At 39.1% G+C, this 18,944-nt stretch overlaps 1 protein-coding gene across 3 annotated transcripts in view; it reads left to right on the top strand.

Moving 5' to 3' along the window:
• Nucleotides 1-18,944, top strand: part of FYB1 (FYN binding protein 1) — a 67,354-nt gene that overhangs the window by 32,008 nt on the left and 16,402 nt on the right. For all 3 annotated transcript variants that reach the window (XM_069775734.1, XM_069775732.1, XM_069775733.1), the window contains exons 3-8: nucleotides 10,495-10,675; nucleotides 12,697-12,746; nucleotides 13,868-13,887; nucleotides 14,670-14,716; nucleotides 16,186-16,303; nucleotides 18,558-18,714. In XM_069775734.1, the coding sequence (XP_069631835.1) occupies nucleotides 10,495-10,675; nucleotides 12,697-12,746; nucleotides 13,868-13,887; nucleotides 14,670-14,716; nucleotides 16,186-16,303; nucleotides 18,558-18,714 (573 nt within the window). The remainder of the gene's footprint in view (nucleotides 1-10,494; nucleotides 10,676-12,696; nucleotides 12,747-13,867; nucleotides 13,888-14,669; nucleotides 14,717-16,185; nucleotides 16,304-18,557; nucleotides 18,715-18,944) is intronic.

The raw sequence follows: 18,944 nt of genomic DNA, 5'->3' as shown, positions 1-18,944 counted from the left end.
GAAGTTCTAGAACTGAAGAACAATGCTCAGCTGAAATATAGTCAAAGTTGTGCATTTATCATGAAAATCAGGCTGCAGCATATGAAATCCCACACAATGTACATGGTTTGGTACAAGTGCAATGACATCATCTATGTGGGTCTGACTCCAAAGGAGTTGTCTCACTCATGGGATTGGTATAAGGTCAGTTTCAAAAAAGAAGTTTTAACTCCTTTCTAATTTCAGTATTATTTCTTCAGCTGTCTTTCAATTGTTCAACCTGTAAGTTCCAAAACCCCAGTTGAATTAAATTTCCCTCGCTCTTTTTGCTCACATCTTCATTCTCCAGCTATAATTACATGCACCATAATTATAGAATATGCATGTAAGACTAAATTTTTCAATAAGCAAAGAGTGGATACATGCTTTCTGTCTGCTTCAGTCAGAGAGAAAATTTTTCACATTTTTTTAAGAGCCTCCACAGCAAAGAATATTAATGCCATGGAGGAAACCCTGCCACACTGAAGTTTTTGAAGCATTACCTTTAATTGATCAAGGGTTCGCAATATAATTCTGCTAAAATATGTGGACAAAACTACAAATTAAACTGCTAATATGGCACTGAAAAAGATAAATGCCTGTAATTTAAAATGAGTGTAACCATCCTGATAGAAATATGAATGAGACGAGTTATTTATCTGCCTAAGGAAATAGATAAATCTAATCCAAGTTATAGATAAAATGAGTCTTGAGGGGAACCAACATTTAGTATTTTCCTGGAGAAGATTGTTCTGGGTACAACTTGCTGCTGTTGTGCATTAGGAAGCAAAAGTACACAAAAACCACTGGAAATAAGTATTTAAACTCATTGCTCTTGATTATTTCCTTAGCTACAACTGTCTGCAATATCTTTCAAATAATATAATGTACATTTTTAATTAAAAAAGAATAAAATGTATCCATCAATAAATCACCAGAGGACAGTCCTCATTTGAGAATTGTCATAGGTTCTGCAATTGGCACATTCATAGATTTTCCCCTAAATATCTCTGCATTTGTTTATTAGGCCTTATGTGGCACTCTTGCTCCCTTCAAGTTCATTTGATTCTAGTAAAATTAACAGTAAGATATGGGTTGTTCATATCATATTATGGAGGCATATAAATTTATTTTTCTAATATATATACTTGTTATAGTCTGCATATGAATTCTAGAGTCATTCCTGCAGTCGACTATGCTAAATCCCCTTGAGTCAGCTATAATCATTCCTGAGCAGAGACTTCAGAATCTAAGATGCAGAATTTAGGACTCAGAAGATAAACCATGTGAATGCGCCTGTTAATTCTGTTGAATAAGCCTAAACGATCACTTACTAGCAATTCCAAATACACGTTGACATGCAGTTTGAATTGTTTTTAGGACAATTCTGTTTTGAGTCAAAGTATATGCCTAACATATTCTCTCAATAGGTCTGGACTTCTGCAAAGGACTGAACGAAACACATGACGTGTTATGTTGTATTAGAAGCCAGTGTCCACCCTCCAGCAGGGTCACTGCTGGATGGGTTTAACACAATGTCTTTGGGATTACATCACGTATGAAAGTAGTCTTTATGAAGGAGCGTTGAGAGCACTAGTTAGAAAGGAGAATTTATAAGGAGGAAAGAAAAAAAGACAGCTATGACTTTATCATGGAAGGTGACAAAAAGGAAACTACTAGAGAAAACCAGTAAAACTGATGGAACTGAGTAATTCTCTCTGCTTAATTATGTTTCCTTATTTTAGTTTTTGAAACATTATTTCTTACATCTAATTTGATTCCATGAAGAAACACTTTTGATGAACCTTCATCATTTGGTTGCATTACATGGGCCACAGTACGCAAGTAGCTCTGCTGTACCAGAGCCGCAAGTATTCTGAAACCTGTCTGTATCCCGGAAAATAATGTGAATACAAATCATATTAATAATTTTAATTTACAACTCAATAAGAATGATACAAACTGGCTGAAAGTTTCCCATTCTTTAAGGTGATGCATATTTTGCTGAAAATGTACTTTGCTACTAATTGTAGCAAGGAAATGTATCTGGCACATCAAATTACTTTATAGACAGCTTTATGGTAAAGCTGGAAAAAAACAACACTTTCTCCAGATATGAAAAAATATTGTGGTGATGGAGTTCTGGACTTGTTGCTGGTACTGTTTTGGAAAATGCATCTTGAACCCTAAAGGTCTCGAGTTTAGCTAGCTCCAAAAAAATGCTCTGTAGTCTGTTTACTCATAATTACAAGAATGCTTGGCATATATTTCTCATAAATTTGAAGTTTGATACATATTGTAGTTTCCCTTTGAGCTTGGAAGTCTGAATTTCTCTGTACAGTTTAAATAATATTTCCTTAGTGGATCACAGATGTAAAACCCACGCAGCATGCATAATGTTTGAATTTGAGACAATACATACAATAATGGAGCAAGTATTTCCAAGACCTATCTTGGTTCACAGTAGGAAATACTTTTAATGAATCTTCATCATTTGGTTGCATTACATGGATAACGACACACAAGTTAGTAAATTGACTAATTAAGTTAGCATCCAAATAGTTCATTATAGGAAACAGACAGTCATTCCTGAAAGCTTTGATCTTAATTATTAGATACTAAAGTAAATATGCAATACTAATAGAGACAAACAAAACATTAAGCATTTCATAGTAAAGATATTAGGAAGCTTTTGAAGCAGTATACTAACAAATAATTTTATGCTGAAAATTTCATTTTGTTAATGAACATATCTGAGCTCATTGGTTTCACTCGAAACCGAACCCTCCTAAAATGTGTGCATTTGGAACAATGATGTTCCTTGTTAGCAGATCCTGAAGAGAAAATGTGCAAAACCGCACTATTTGAATGCAAGACTTTGTTGCATGAGAATTTTTTATGGAACTGATGTTTTTTATATCACTGTTTATACTCCTATGATTAATTTTTAACTAGAATTGCATGCTATGCATGATGTAATTATTTTTCAGATTGAACAATAGGTTTATGAAATGATTAACCCCTTCATCAATTTGTTGGTTTGGGAAATAAATAGTCACATTTTAAGTAAATTTCTTCCAGTACATTCTCTTTTATTTGCCTTTGCATCATTGTACACATTTTTATTGCCTTCTCTTTCAAATATAAATTACTTACCAAAGATTTATTTTAAACTATTGCTATTTATTTTAAACTATTTTGGGTTCCCCTTTAGATAAGGATAGGCTTCTGGGTATGATCACACATCTGTAGTTTAAATCACTTTCCTCATGCCAGTCAGCACTGCCCAGATGAAGGTTTGTGAGTATCTAACCTCATATTTAGTCACCATAAGGCTCAGTTCTGCAAGCTTTTACATATCGAATGACTTTGAATGAAAACTGTGGGTTTTCTTTTGGAAGTAAGGTTACGTGCATGCTTAATATTTTTCAGCTGTCAACCTTAAATGTAGATTTAGATCCTCACTTTCAGGTGTTGTTTATCCTTCATCTGTTTGTCTCTACATTCTCAAATAGAATGGGAAAAACCCTCTACCATGTATGTGGTCTGGGACTTAATACGTCACCTCTGTGTCATTTTGAGAAAATAGGGCCTTGAATAGGTGTTAAGTGTTATGTGAAATACCCTTGAGGTAGTCTGTGCATCTGCTCTGGAAACAAGATTTCCCAGTTGAGATCAATGAGAAGTTCTGCTTAAAAAAGGACAAATTCTCCCTCTGCTCTGGTCATGTTTTTCATGATGTATGAGCAATGATCAGCAAAGTACTCTTAAACTGGATGGGGACCTGTACTAGGTCTCCATTTTACCCTTTTCCCTTCCTCCAAAATTCCCCCTTTTTTGAAGGTGATTTCCTTTGTACAAAGCTGAAAAGGCAGCTTCACCATCTAACTGGAAGCAGAATCAGGAGAGGTGAGGAGAATAAATGAAAAAAAAATAAAGAAAAGATTGTATGCAGGCATTTCTTAAAGTGGGGTCTGGACTCAAGGAGGGCAATAATCAAAAACTTTCTATGGTCTTTGTTTTCAAGGTGTGAGCAGTGTCTCAAATAATCTTTGTGTCTCTGTTACGGTATGTCTGACAACAGCATAATCAAAAGCACTGAGCTTCAGTAATGTTGTAAGTTTACATGCTTACTTTGAGCAGCTCCAAAGCAGCATAATTGTGAAACATGAAACCATGGCTTGTATCTAAATGAATATACAGGTTAGGGAAGCGAAGCAGAAAACAGGTCTCTGCACATGATGAATAAAGTAGGAAGTGGGTGATCAGCTGCTGCAGATGTTGTTGCAGGTTCTTAGCAAAATCTTTGTAAAACCCAGAAAGCTTCCCAGATCTTGCATGTAGAATATTTTGCAGTAAAACTGAAAACCGATATTGCATTTGCAGAGTAGCTCAAAAGCATTTTGTTTATAAAAGGATGCTTCCTTCAAAATGCAAAACTTTTGACTGTGTAACTGCTTGAAAAATCCTGATGACTTTTTTTATGGTCCTTTTTTATGAAAACTGAAGAAATCCATCAAGAAATTTAAAATTCCTGGCATTTTTTCCTGCAGAATGTTTGAAGTCTCCTTGCAGTAGCTGATTATTGTCAGGTTTTCTTTACATTAAAAAAAGCAGAAGAGGTCAACACCTTATCAGTAAATCACTCCATCAGGGGTCAAAGGGAATAAAGGTCTTGCCAAAGGCCATACTCTAGGCAAAAGAAAGAGAGGGATGGCCTGCTTTTTAGGATATGAAGTGAAGAAACAGTTTTTCCCCTGTATGTGCAAGAGACTGCCCTGTTATGGAAGGAATTTTTTTACATGTGTCTGTTGCTATGTATTTATGGTGAAGTAGGTGCAATGACAGTGAACTTGAAATGGAAAGTAGTGTGATATACATTGCTCTTCAGTTCCAGTTTTGTTTAGTATGCAATCTTGGACTTGAAATTTCTGGGTCGAGGCAAAGGATGGCTTAGATGCTACAGTCTGATACCTTAAACATATTTAAGAGTTAAGTCTTTGCAGTTAAGTCTGGACTGTGTAGAGGCTGGAGCCCAGGCTAATGCATTTGCAAGTGAGTGTGTTGCTGATAAGATGCAATACAGCTGTTGAATTTTTTAAGCGCTCTTGACTTTGAGAGCAGGTATACATTATTGCTGCAGTCCAGTCAAGGTATGAGAAACACATGGACAGCTGAAGCCAGACCACCCTCTGCCAGGATGGGGTAGTTTCCTACTTCAAGGGAGATTATAAAAATCATTATTTATCATTGTTGTCCATTAAAAGCTTTGTGCCAAGTAATCACATTCTATTCCAATACAGGTTGAATTGATCATCAGGGTTTGTATCTTCAGTCAATGGATGTTGAACTGCAGTTGTGAGTGCTAAAAATGTCTTTCCTTTGACTGCTTCTGTTCTGCTCTGGTTGATAATTAGATATTGTTCTTCATCTATGTGCCAGTCTCTCATCCAAGCAGTAAGATACCCTGGTATTTAGGGAGGGATAAATAGAGACATGTCATTTCAGCTTTGTCAGTACTGAAACCCATATCACCCTTGCACATGAGTGCAATTTATTTTACGATTTTGAAAAGGGCTGGGGAGAACTGGCCCTAGCCAAAGTACTGGTTCCCATAAGATTTCACTTCAGTTTGCCACATATTTCTGATATTTGCATCTCAGGACAGAGTAATACAGCATCTCAGGATAGCACTGAATATTTTAGCAAGATAAGAATGGGTATCTTTTTCTCATCCTGCCCTGAAACTTGCTTTTGACTACATAGAGTACATGGGTTCCAAAAAGATGGACTTATTTTGGGTTTTTTACTAGTTTCTCTTTGAGTTCACATACGAGAGGCATGGAAATTACAGAGTACTGTTATATGGACTTTGATTTCTCCTGAGGTTGTTGAACACAGAATATCTGGACATGAAAGGAAGATGGGATCTTCCTCTTAGATGTTATGTTAGCTACCAAAGAGGTATCAGTATTTCCCTTTCACAAGTTAGGAAAGGCAAGGGTCAAAGTCACGAGTTTTACATCAAGACAACTTCAGTGTCCTGAACTTCCTGATAAATAAACATTCTCAAAGAATGTAGGTGACCTTTTTGTCGCTTCATGTATGGAAGTTGTTTGAGAAGGTTCCCCAAGAACACAAAAGAAGTGTTTGCAGTGTTCTATGCACAGTTCTGCTCTAAGTGCTGAAGCTCTGGGCCTGATTAAAGAAGGTTAATACCACAAGCAGCAGTTTAATGGGAAGTTTGGTACTTTCTATGGACGGTTTCTATGGCAAGTTTCTCTTAGCTGCTATACAGCTGCACAGGTTTTGAGGAACTCATTCCTTTTCATACGTTCTTTCCTTTCTTTGTGAAGAGCTTCAATTTCTACATCTGTTTCTTCAGTGCAGCACAGTGTGTGAAACATCTAGGAGTCCCAAGAAGAGAGAAGAGGCTATTTGGAAACTGAGATGTTAGTGGTCAAAGGTACCACACAGTGATGGTCCTTAACACTGTTTCCTGTGGTGAGAGTGTTTTGGGTGCATGTGAAGCCAGGATGTAGTTTCAGTTTGATTTCTTGTTCTGAGTGTCCGAAGCTGACTTCAGTTCGACTGCCCGCACATAGCCTTTCTGTGTCCTCAGAGTATGAAGTGTCTCAGAGACACAAAAAGATGGAACTGGATTCAAAGTGAAATGTTCCATTAAAATAGGAAATGAAACCCCACGGAAACATTATGATAGCTTTGGCTCTGTGGGCCTGATTATAACAGGTTTTTCATACTGAGTATCACCTTCCTAACTAACTCATCCCCTTATTTTCAGTATTAGAATTAAAGAATTTTACACCCACATCAGTCTCAGTCATAAGTGTTGGTAATTACAACTCTAAAGGCAGGGAAGAGTCAGTTCTAATTGTTAGAAAACAAAAACCAAACAAACAAAAAAGCAGTGATTCCATTAATATGGTGATCATTTAGTTATTGCTAGATTCCAGCAATGTACATAAATTAAAAGGGACAGGTTGTTCAGCCTTTATACTTAAAAATAAACACTTAATCTAAAATGCATGTGGTGTCCTTTCCTGGCTCAGTTTCATATTGCCTGGATTTGGCTCTCAAGAGACATCAGATGAAAGAAGTATTATGCACAGAGACTTGGGCAGAATTCTTACCTTAGTCCTACAAAGTAATCATAATGAAGTAACACTGTATGATGACATAAGGCATGTATGCATGTTGTGCATATACACAACACTTTACTAGGGCAACATAAATATAACCACAGAAAAGCTGATTTAGGATTCTCTGTTAAAACACAAAAATTTTAGAGTATAATTAATACCAATTAACATGGCTTTTACAAAAAAAAACCTTCCTGACTTCTTTCTTTGGTTAGAATCTGCCTAAAAGAACTCAACTGCAGATGCATCCTTAGTTTGTCAGCGCTATTCATCTTTATCAGGGATTTTAGAACAACAAGAGATTATAGCTGATAAAGTCTGTGGATTAATAAAGACTGTGAAGAGTTAAATACAAACACACAGTCCTCAGAGACTCAGATACAACAAGAGCACAATCACGTGTAATCTTGGCTCACTTAAACAAAGTTTTTCTTTACTCAAATGCAAATATACTTGTAGAATGGAGAAAAGTAAACCATACCTGCAAAATGAGGTAGTGTAATGACTTAGGAAAAAATCAAGACATCATAAACATTACAGTTGAGTAAGGACAATGATGTGACAGAAAAGTGTAATGCATAATGTTTGTTAGCCTGTAACCCTAAAGCCTTGGAGTTTTATCCTTAAGGAATCTTCATATAGTTACAAAGTTTTTGAATAAAAGCTTTTTGCTAATGGGCCTTAGTTTGATATTCAAGTGTCTGCACTTCCAAAACAGGAGGAGGGATGACAACTGGAGAAAGTACTGAAACCACCTGGATGCAATTAGTAGAAATATGGTCAGATGAAGACTGACTCGTAATTTTCATCACTGCATGTGGCAGACAAGTGTATGCTGTGTAGAATTCCAGTGCCAGATTTTTCACAATGCTGGAAAAGTTGGAGAGATTACAGAAATAGCTACAAATTAATTGTTAGATGAGAAAAAAAAAAAAAAAGGCCTTGAGATGAGATTAAAAATGTTGGGTCTTTAAAGTTATCAAAAAGAAAACTGAGCTATTGGTTAAATTCAGTGGTATCAATACCTTATGGGTAGAAAAGAGTGGTTATAAAAAGGCTTTTGATCTAGTAAGCAAAGGTAGAAATAAAAGTAATAGAACCTGAAGAGTGGTGAACTTTGAAAACAATAAGATGCAGATTTTAACAGTGAGCAAACCGAACCAAACTCTGTAGTGGTACATTCTTCCTCTCATCTTCAAACAAGTGGGACATCTTTCTGGAAGACAAATTTTAGCCAAATGATATTTTAGTAGATCTTTAGCTGTTGGGCTCAATATAGTGGCAAGTATTTTAAATGTAGTGTCTTATAAAATACAGCACAACAAACAGAGGATGTCATCATTGAATTGGAAGAGACGTAAAGGAGTTGTTTGGTCCATCCTTATGTGTAGGGCAAGAACAATTGTGCCATAAGTTTATCCTACTTCTTCAGCATGGACTTCAAGCCATGGAAATTTCACCTTCACTATTAGAAAGTGCCTCCTAACAAATGTTGCTGGCCTGTAAACACATTACTTCTTCTCCACCAGGGAAAAGAAAGAAAAAAATAAAATAAAATTATCCCTTTCTTCTTTGCCAGAGACTTAAGTATTCATTTTGTTCTCCCTCAGTCTTATCATATTTCCCTAAACAACCACAATTTGTTCAATATCTCCAGGAACTCATGTTTTCTAGACCTCTAATCATTCTCAGTCTTCTCCTTTGGGCTCTCTCTAGCTGCCACACATTAACCCTGCTGTAGCCTCCTCAGTACTAAGGATTATTTCACTTAACTTTTGGGCTACACTTTTGAATAAAGTGATAAAAAGGTATGTCGATAAAAAGGTATGTCAGTAAAAAGATATCTGATACCATACAACTTTAATCTTGGTGTATCTTAAATTGTTAAGTGTCTGCTTTTGCCAGATGAATGTTCCTTAACAAAACAACAAAGAATTCACCTTTGTAATCAGCAGTGTCGGGACCATTAGTACTTTGCTATTTAACTAATGGAGGAACTCAACAGTTTCAAATGCACTGTTGTGATCACATATGTTGACAAGTTGCTCCAAGCAGCCATGAAGCCAAATTTATCCAGAAATTTTTGAGTTCTTTGTTAGTAAGCAGAAAAACTGTCAAGCCTTGGTAATTTCACTTTGATTTCCATGTGACACAAGAGGTCTTTCTAATAGTTATAGAATCCCCTTCTCTTGTCTATCCCAAGGACAGAATTTCAGACTCCCAAGCAGCTAAAGAAAGCTCTTTCTGTAGTTTTTGTAAGGTTCAGTCTTGATATTAAGCATTACTAAATATTTGTCATTGTTCTGTGTTTAAGCCACTTTTTTCCCACATGGTGAAAGTTTCTTTTTCTTGACAAGATTTTAATCTCCACTATACAGGTATGAATTTGAAGAAAATCTCAGGAGGACAAGGGGCTTCTTTTCGATTGTAATTGGTTTTAACTGAACTGTGAATTTGCTTCTTCCTTCTGCTCTCCTCCTCCTTACATTTTGTTGGACTTCCCTCCATACAGCTGGGGACAATTCTTTCTGGGTAGCTTTTAAGCCACTTATGATACTTGAAAAAAGAATTCTAGGTTTAAAATCATGGTATCCAATCATTGATTTTGTTTGGTTGGGTTTGGTTGTGGCTTGTAAACAGAGCATTAATTCAGTGCAGCACACATGCACACCAGCCCACTCCTGTAATTATGGCTTCTATGCCCGGTGTACTGCATCATCTTGTTTTGAAGGCTGCACCTGTTTTTTGAGGGTGTAGCTTCTGTGCAGCTTCTCAGACTGCCACTTTTCTAGTATGGGCTTGCTAGAAAATTAAGTCCAGCCTTTTACAACTTACGTTACAAATGTATTTGAAGATATACAGAGACCTGTACACATTTTAATGCCAAAATATCTTTTCATCTCTCATCCCATCCCTTAAAACTCTGTCTCTGAGCAAGGAATACTCCAGCAAGGTTGCATCAGTGCTCATGTGAAACTCTGCAGCTGGGCTTTTCAGTCAAATTGTAGAATTCAGTGATAATTTAGCTTCAAAGCACAACAGCTTATATACTGGGTGAACTGGTGGTTTTGTGTCTTGTTCATGTCTTGGCAAAGACATTTTCAAGGCCTTCCACGGGCAGTATATTCTTATAGGCAGACCCTCTCTGCTCTGGTAAGATAGGGTACCAAATATATCTAAGAAGCAGGTTCAACAAAATATATTTGCTCTGGAGTGCGTACAGTGCTGATATTTTGTCCCAGTACTTCATGTAAACAGTGAGGTTCCTTCCTCAGCTGTTTGCTTTATAAATTCAGTCTGTTCTGCTTTTTTACAGGCCCTAAAAATGAAGGTTTGAAACAGACAGCACCTTCCTCAGCAGCACTCTCCCCACCTGTACCTCCGCCACATTCTGCTATGCAGTTGCCACCTACTCCACCAGCCTCTCATCCATCTCTGCAGTCCTCAGCAGCTCCCAGCCTGCCTCCCAGAAACATCAAGCCCAGCTCTGAAACAATGTAAGTGAACACAAATCCCAAGGTCTTTATTTTCTCACCTTTTCCTGCCTGTTCCTTTGCTCATGCAGCAGCAGATTAAGGCTGCGGGTGTCCCGCATTTCACATGGGACTGAGGTCCCACACCACTTTCCTTGTCCTACCCTGTCCCTGGCCTGTTTGGAATTAGTCTTTATTAGCTTGAACCCCCCATCTATTCAGTTGTTTCCCTAAATTGTCTTATCTATAACAACTTGTTTTTCTGCCCTGTTGGTACGGGGAAAGGGGGGGAGGGGGGAACAGACAGCCTGCTGTGTTTTTTTACTCCAGAACGGTTCAAAGACTTCATATGCTGGCAGAAAATCAGCTGTATCAATAACTGCAGCTTTCCCCTGCATTTTTCTGGGGGAAGAGGGCCAGGAGAGTCAGGTCTATCTGCCGATACCCCAGGAAGCAGCTTTGCAAGCCGGAGGTACTGAGCTCAGTGCCGGTTGTGAAACTGCACCAGGAGCCGCGTCGCGGCCTGTTGTGATAACACTGAGAAGCCTCTGTCGCATGCGTGGCTCTTTTCTCTACCCTTCTTCCAAAAGCTGTGTACAAAAGGGGAACCTCCCAGAGACGAAGAGCTAAAAGCACTTCGATCTCGTGTCAGAGCTGACCGGGAACAAGCTGAGCCTGAATGACGAGCCGCTCTCCAGCCGGCAGTTACTGCAAACAGCAGCAGGGAGAATATACAAGGCATTAGAGAGGTTGCGCGTTAGCACGCATACGGTATTTTGGTACGGATGATGTGACAACATCAGTCTAGCGCTGCTGCTGTTGCTGCTGGTCCCGGTGCTGGTGCTGCTAGTCCCGGTCCCGGTGGTGGTGCTGCTGCTGCTGCTGCTGGTCCCGGTCCCGGTGGTGGTGGTGGTGGTGCTGCTGCTGCTGGTCCCGGTCCCGGTGGTGGTGGTGCTGCTGCTGCTGCTGGTCCTGGTGCTTTGTTGGTGCTGCTGGCGGTGGTGCTGCCTGGTGCCGGGGCCGCTGCTGCGCTCGGGGCCGCGGGAGATGCCAACCCAGCCCGGCCGGCGGCGGCCCCGGGGAGCTGCCATCACCGCCCCATCCAGCGGCCGGAGCGCCGGCAGCCGGCAGCCGCTCCGCGGCCCCTGCAGAAGCTCTCCTGGAGACCCTCCTTGCCAAATGCTGGAGCGCCAAGGGTGTCCTCTTGGCCTTGAGGGACCTGCGAAGTCAACGTCCAGACTGCCCTTCTGCTCTCCCGCTCCTGCGTGCCCTCTGGACTCTTCCCTCCACTGAAAATTTGTGCCTGGGTGCTGACACACCTTTTCCTTCACCCTGCCTCGGTGCTTTCGCCATCAAGCCAGTTTTAAAACATCACATTCTGCTTTCAAGTCCTTTCTTTGATTACACTTCTTTGATGATGACTGTCAGCCCCAGTTTTCTTTCAACTGTTAGAAGGTATTATAAATTTAAGAGTCCCTGATGTTATTACTAGTTATATTCTCAATTTCTTGATTCTCTCAGTTTGACGGCACTCTTAAATCTAACATCAGAGGCTGTTTACCCCGCCTAACCTTATACCACTGTTTCTCTTGTCCCTTGTTTAGACTTTAAGCCCTACAAGTCAAGGAGCAAGTCTTGGAGCTATTTTTAACATTGAGCAAAAGTCTGGCATACTGCTTGTGCATTGTGTATGAAGGCTGCACCTGCAAAGGTGGTTAAAAATCCCAACAGATTCTTTCCATTCAGTCAGCCCATCTGCCTATTATATTTGTCATACCACACTCATCTCCATGGTATGTGAGTGCCTTTGGCTCATTTTCTCCTTTTATACTTAGGATCAAGGTGTCCCCATCTGAAAAAATGAGTTGCAGTCAGGAAGAACAATTTAGGGAATCTCATGGGTACTTAAGTAGCATATAGGGCTCAACAGACTGTCCAGCCATTGTATAAAATAGCTGAAAAAAGCACCAGAACAATGGTGAATAAAAATGCCATCATAAAACCATCTTCATAGGTTTCACATGTCCACTTTTTCCTATTTACAGAAGTCCAGACAATGAAGAAAATTATGATGATGTTGAATTTGTTTCACAGGGTAAGATGCATACATTTTAATTAATGGCAGCTATAAGAAGCTGTAAGCATATTGTATTTATAAGATAAGCAAAAGCGTATTGTATTCATGAATGACTTATGTAACTAATTATAATTATGCTGGTTCTGCAGTTTTATGGGTGAAGATGGTTGTCTCATAACACTAACTGTTCTATAATCAATATGACAGACTCTCAGGAGCTGCTTTAAATATATCCCCTCTCTTCCCGCTTTTTTTGGTTACAAATATACTGGGACCATAAATTAACAGATTTTCAAATCTGAACCAAAATGAATGCTTCTGTTTCAGAGTTGAAGTTGTGTGCACTGGTGAAGCAGGCATTGTTTTATACTTGATAAAAAAAAATAAAATTGTTGACTGTGCTTCTAGTGTCGCTTTGTGGTCTGCCTTCAATAAGAGGCAGTGAGTCGCTGTGTTGTACCAGGAGCAGCCAGAGAAGCAGATTGTGACGCAAAGAATTTCAATCTGCCTTCTGATCTCTCCTCGGGCGGAGCTGGTCTGTGCCAGGCACAGTATGCAACTTTTAGTGTGCTAGCCATCCCTGTCATACAGCAATGTGGGCTGTAGAGGTGAAACTGAGCCCAAGCTCCTTTCTTACTTAACTGTCTGCAGAGTAAGGAGGAAGCAGGAGATTCACAGAGTTTCTTATCCTGCAGTCCAGGGTAGAAGCTGGCTTAGCAAAAGAGCCTTTGGCCTCTTTATTCAGCTGTTGAGCTGGTCCAAGCAAGTCCTTTGAGGTCTGTTTGGATTTATTAGGTTTTTAACAATTACTTTCTTATATAAACAGGCATTTTTGTAAACAAATAGCATAGGTAAATTCATCAATGTCACTAAAGAATCTTTAAAACAAATCTTCCACTTTTAATAATATGCAGTGAAATATGTTATTTCGTAGATATTTCTAGTTTACAGTGTACTACAAAAGTAACCTGGAAAAACTCTGATGTTTGCTTTCATACCCTCATTAAAGCCAGGAGCCTGCACATATTTCTAGTTCTTATCACTGGTATTATTAGCAGTTTGTAAATAGTTAATGCTAGAATGAATTGTTTTCTGTACAGCAAAAAATAAATACCCTGTTTTTATTTTTTGTCATACAGGTCATGGAAATACAGAGGGGGTAAGTGTTATCCTCCATGATAAACCTATCCTCAGCACAAACTTACAAATTTAGTAAAATCCCTTCAATGCCTTAGAAAATTAATTGCAGAATGAATCCAGTATATTGACAGTAAATTGTAGAAGCACTTTCTTATTGTGAAGGACAGAACTAAAATGGGTAAGCAGAGCAAACTGGAACTAATTATCAAAACCAGCTAGACAACAAAAATTGATTTAAAAAAAGGCAAACACACCCTTTCTATTTCCACTGACATTTCATTTTGCTGAAATTTTCCAGAAACAAAGGCCCTGTTCTATTCTAGTAACAAACCACTTGTTTCAGTTAAGCACAGGTTCGTATCCATGTCTTAAAGTACCTGGCTGTATTAGGACTAAAACAGTCTCTGGGACCCTAATCTGAGTCCCATTTAGATCCCTAGCTTTCTAGTTTATCTACTGCTAAATCTGGCACCTTCATCATGGCAGTGCAATCATCAACACACATAAAGGCTTTCCAGGACTAACATTGCGATTAAAACATCCACTTTGGACTAAGCAATGTGCTAGTGTGATAGTAACAATCCAGGACTTTATAGTTGTGGTATTATAAAAACAAAGTCAGAAAAAAAGAATAGTGGGCTTGAATAATGTAGTAACTTGGTGGGAAGATTAAATGAATTTATATTTACATTTTGCTGTAAATGTTTTTATATAGTATGTATGAAGCTCACATAGCAGGTCCAGTTTCTTCATGTCTTTCCAAATGTATCTAGGCCATTGAAAACTGAATTTTTCTTACAGGGCCAAGAAAGTGATGGAGAAACATATGAAGACATAAATGACATCAGGTAGTAATTTTATACTCTATAATCTGTTGTATCTTTATTACTAAAAGCTTGCTAACAAAGATACTTCATCTGGCACAAAAGTGTGATTCCACTGCAGTCCATGTCAGGCATTATTGTGTTCATTCATTTCACCCAGAGAAAGTCAGGTTGTTCACAGGTTCTTTCTTACTTAGATCTGCTATGCCCTGGGCTGGAAAAACTCCTGCAATAAAATCATGTGGTTACTGTGATTGAGATAACAGAAGTCTGATTTCTGATCTAAGGAACATGTCTGAGTCACTGTTTGGAATTACAGCCTAGGAGGAAAAATAAGTTCAGCCCCTAGGTACTATGGTCCCAGACAGATCTTTCACTGTGGTTATTTTTCTTGCTTTCTAGAGAAATGTAGTTAAAACTCCTATGAGAGGCTGGATTTGCAGTTCTCATGGCCTGAGTCCCCTAGCATAGCTACAGAGCCAGAATTTGAGCTCTACTCATTCTTCTGCCATTTAGCCCTTTACTTTAAGGAGTCTTTTGCCCTGCTATGTCTAAATGTATGGAATTCACTGTATGACAATAGCCAAAGAAAAGCTCTAATTGCCTTGGAATATGTAACAGTCTAAACTTCCTACACAAAAATACCTTGTTTCAGATGTGGAATGACTTTCAGCAAAAATTTATTGTTGAATTCGCTTTGAAAACAGATAATTTTAAAACTATATAACCAAAACAAGGGGTCCTCATTCAGTCTTTTTTTAAATATAATTTGAGCATATCAAATTAATTACTTTAGCAAAAGTACCAAAAAAGGAAGAGGAGGGAGCCTTATTCAGTCAGTTCCATAAGGTTTGTAAAGCACAGCTCATCCATCTGAACCGTTGACAGCAAATGGCAGAGCTGTAGCTATCATCCTAATTACATCCCAGGGCCCAGGTCTCAGTACCATCCAGTACATGAGGCACAGCAGGCAAGGTACCCTGGTGTGATAGGCACATTTATGATGCAGTGCCAAAGACTGACTCTCATTTGTGTTGACTGCTGGAATAGGTTGCAATTAGGTTTAAAACCGCAGTCCAGTGGTAGCTCAGGCTTCAGTTCAGGCTGCATCAACCACTGATGCCCTGGGTAAATATTTAACAGCTGCAGCCAGTGCCACAACACCTAGACTGCTACTAGTTTCCGAGCTTGCTTGCCAAAATTAGCTCAGAAATGTTTGGACATGCACATCTAGAGCCAATCTCCGACCTTCAGACAACGTTTTCTAGCATACTGTCCTCTTGAGGACAGCTACTTTAAATTATATATGTAATATAAAAGAAAGGGCTGCTTCCTCTATCTGTTGCAGCCACACTAGGGTTTAGAATCTGTAGCTTTGATTTCACTGGCAGAAGTCTTCTTCCATCACATGTAGTTCTTTGTTAACCTTGGGTAAGAAAGCTCTAGTGAGATCTGTGTCACTGCTACATTCAGTCCTGGCAATGCACTTTCAGAACACCAAAGGGAAGAGAGAAGAAGCGAGACAAGGAAGAAAAGAGAAGAATGGACCAAGAGAAGAAAGAACAGAAGGAAAAAGAAAAGAAAGAGCAGGAACTAAGGAAGAGATTCAAAGTAAGCTTTTTGCTTTGTAATCTGGCCAAAGACATGTAAGAAGCTTTATTTAGCATTGTTGAGTTCAAAACACATTTTTCAGCTGGCTACAGAACTATTTGTTATGGTAAGTAGATCAAGCACCTGGATAAATTCTGAACAAAGGTTTAAACTACCCTTTTAAGTTTGGCAGATGCTTGACTTCAGACTCTGTACTGAGGGCAAAGACATTTTTTCAGTGCTTACATAGTTTCGTTAAATTCCTTTCTCACATTCTTTCTATGTAAAAAATCCTTAAAAAACATTTCCTTTCACTTTTCTATTTAAAAAGCATTTACATTACTAGAATAGCATCAGAAGACCTTAATAAAACTGGGAATTGGATCCCATATATTTAGTGGGTTTTGCTTCACTGGAGTCAAATAGAACAGTATCCAGCCCTTAAGAGATTTCAACAATATATTGCAAGAGATTGCCCTTGCCTTGGTCTAAGGGGTCCTAAAGGGACTTCCAGCCTAAATGGGGAGGAAGGGAATAGGGCACATGTAGGGGAGCTACAGTCACTGTCAAAGTCTAGGGGCTAAATAATGAGACAGTTCTTTCTTTTTATATCATTTTTATAGAGCTGGTGATCAGCATACTACCACAGTTTACAAATCTGCCAGTCATTTTTTGTTAACTAATGCCTGTTCACAATGCTCCGCTGTGCTTCCTTCAGTGTTATTGAACATAATGGGAAGCTTTGTTTTTCTTCCTATTATGCTCTGTACACAGTAAAGCCATGGTGATTCTCTCACATCTTGTTCTGCTGTGGAGAGACTAACATGAGTTGAGGAGCAAATATTAAAGGAAAATACTAATAGTTAATAATAGTGGGTTAGCTGGCATTTCTCGGGTCCCAACTCTGTTTTTCAGACTACTCCTGTGAAGTGTAGGCATTAGTCCACAGAGTGCTTTCAGACTGCATAGTGCTCTCTTGCGGCCATTAAAGTATGTTATTATTCTTAAATGCAAACAAATATATTTTAGTGCACATTTTCTTTCCCATTTCTTCACCACATATACAGGATAGATATTCCTGAGCTAGTCTGTAATTGCCAACAGCCACATGCCTTTGCAAGATCACATATATCTTAAAGGCACAGATACTAAAATCCAAAGTGGTTTCTTCATAACATATACTAAAGATCTCCCAAAGAGAATCCAGAATTCCAGTAAACAGTGTGATCATCTCTCATGAGTACTTTGGGATCATTTATAGAGTAGAAATGCAAACACAGAACATTATGTGGTAGACTTATTTATGTTAATGAACATTTACTCATCTGTTTTGTATCAGAAACAGTGTGGCCAGCAGGAGCAGGGAAGTGATCATCCCCCTGTACTCGGCAGTGGTGAGGCCACACGTCAAATACCATGTTCAGTTTGGGGTCTCTCGCTACAAGAAAGACATTGAGGCGCTGGAGCGTGTCCAGAGAAGGGCAACAAAGCTGGTGAAGGGTCTGGAGCACAAGTCTTATGAGGAACAGCTGAGGGAACTGGGGTTGTTTAGCCTGGAGAAAAGGAGGCTGAGGGGAGACCTTATCGCTCTCTACAACTGCCTGAAAGGAGGTTGTAGTGAGGCGGGTATTGGTCTCTTCTATCAAGTAACTAGTGATAGGATGAGAGGAAATGGCCTCAAATTGCACCAGGGGAGGCTTAGATCAGATGTGATGGAAAATTTCTTCACCAAAAGGGTTATCAAGCATTGGACCAGGCTGCCCAGGGAAGTGGTCATCACCATCCCTGGAGGTATTCAAAAGACGTGTAGATGTGGCACTTAGGGACATGGTTTAGAGGTGGACTTGGCAGTGCTAGGTTAATGGTTGGACTTGATGATCTTAAAGGTGTTTTCCAACCTAAACGATTCTATCATTCTATCATCCTATGAGTAGTTCAGCTGGAACCACATGGAGGTACCCACAGGAATTAAATATGTGTTTGTCTTGTGAAACTGTGAAAGGCTCCATAGGTTAGCCTGCTGGTTTTAGTCTTTGTATTTCTGTGATTTTGCCAGTCACTCCTTCAGCTGCTCTACTGCTATGCTCTTTTCATACCTGGTTATTAATTTAAACTGGGTAGTTAGGAACAAGAGTGATGCTTTTCTGTTTATTTGCCTAGGCTATTTTAAATGTCAGTGAAACAAATAATCATCATTACAGTTATTTTCTGTTTTGTCTGAATGTTTGGGAAAGAACTTCCATCTGTGATTTCTTTTGTTGCTTCTTCTCTGCAGTTAACAGGACCCGTCCAAGTCCTTCATCACGCTCGAGCTTGTGTTGACCACAAGGGAGGGAAGAATGAGCTGACTGTCAAACAGGGGGATGAGATTGAAATCATTCGCCTCACAGACAACCCAGAAGGAAAGTGGCTGGGCAGGATAAAAGGATGTTGTGAGTTCTGTTTCTTCACTGTGCTCCTGAATGTTTTCACTGCATGACAGCAAATGTGTGCACTACACCAAGCAGTAGCCTTACCAAGGCTGAGTCACTGGCCATCAAAGTAAATAATTACCACAACTCACCCTCCTGTCCTTAGCTGGCATGCAAGGCTTAGTTCATAGTAGGAAGTTATTGTACAACATAATGTAACATCTACAGACACTAGAATAAGTTAGGAACAA

Source organism: Haliaeetus albicilla, chromosome Z (assembly GCF_947461875.1).
Source record: "Haliaeetus albicilla chromosome Z, bHalAlb1.1, whole genome shotgun sequence".
Classification (NCBI taxonomy): Eukaryota; Metazoa; Chordata; class Aves; order Accipitriformes; family Accipitridae; genus Haliaeetus; species Haliaeetus albicilla.
Note: the sequence above shows the minus strand (reverse complement) of the source record. Positions and strands in the feature narration are given on the sequence as shown.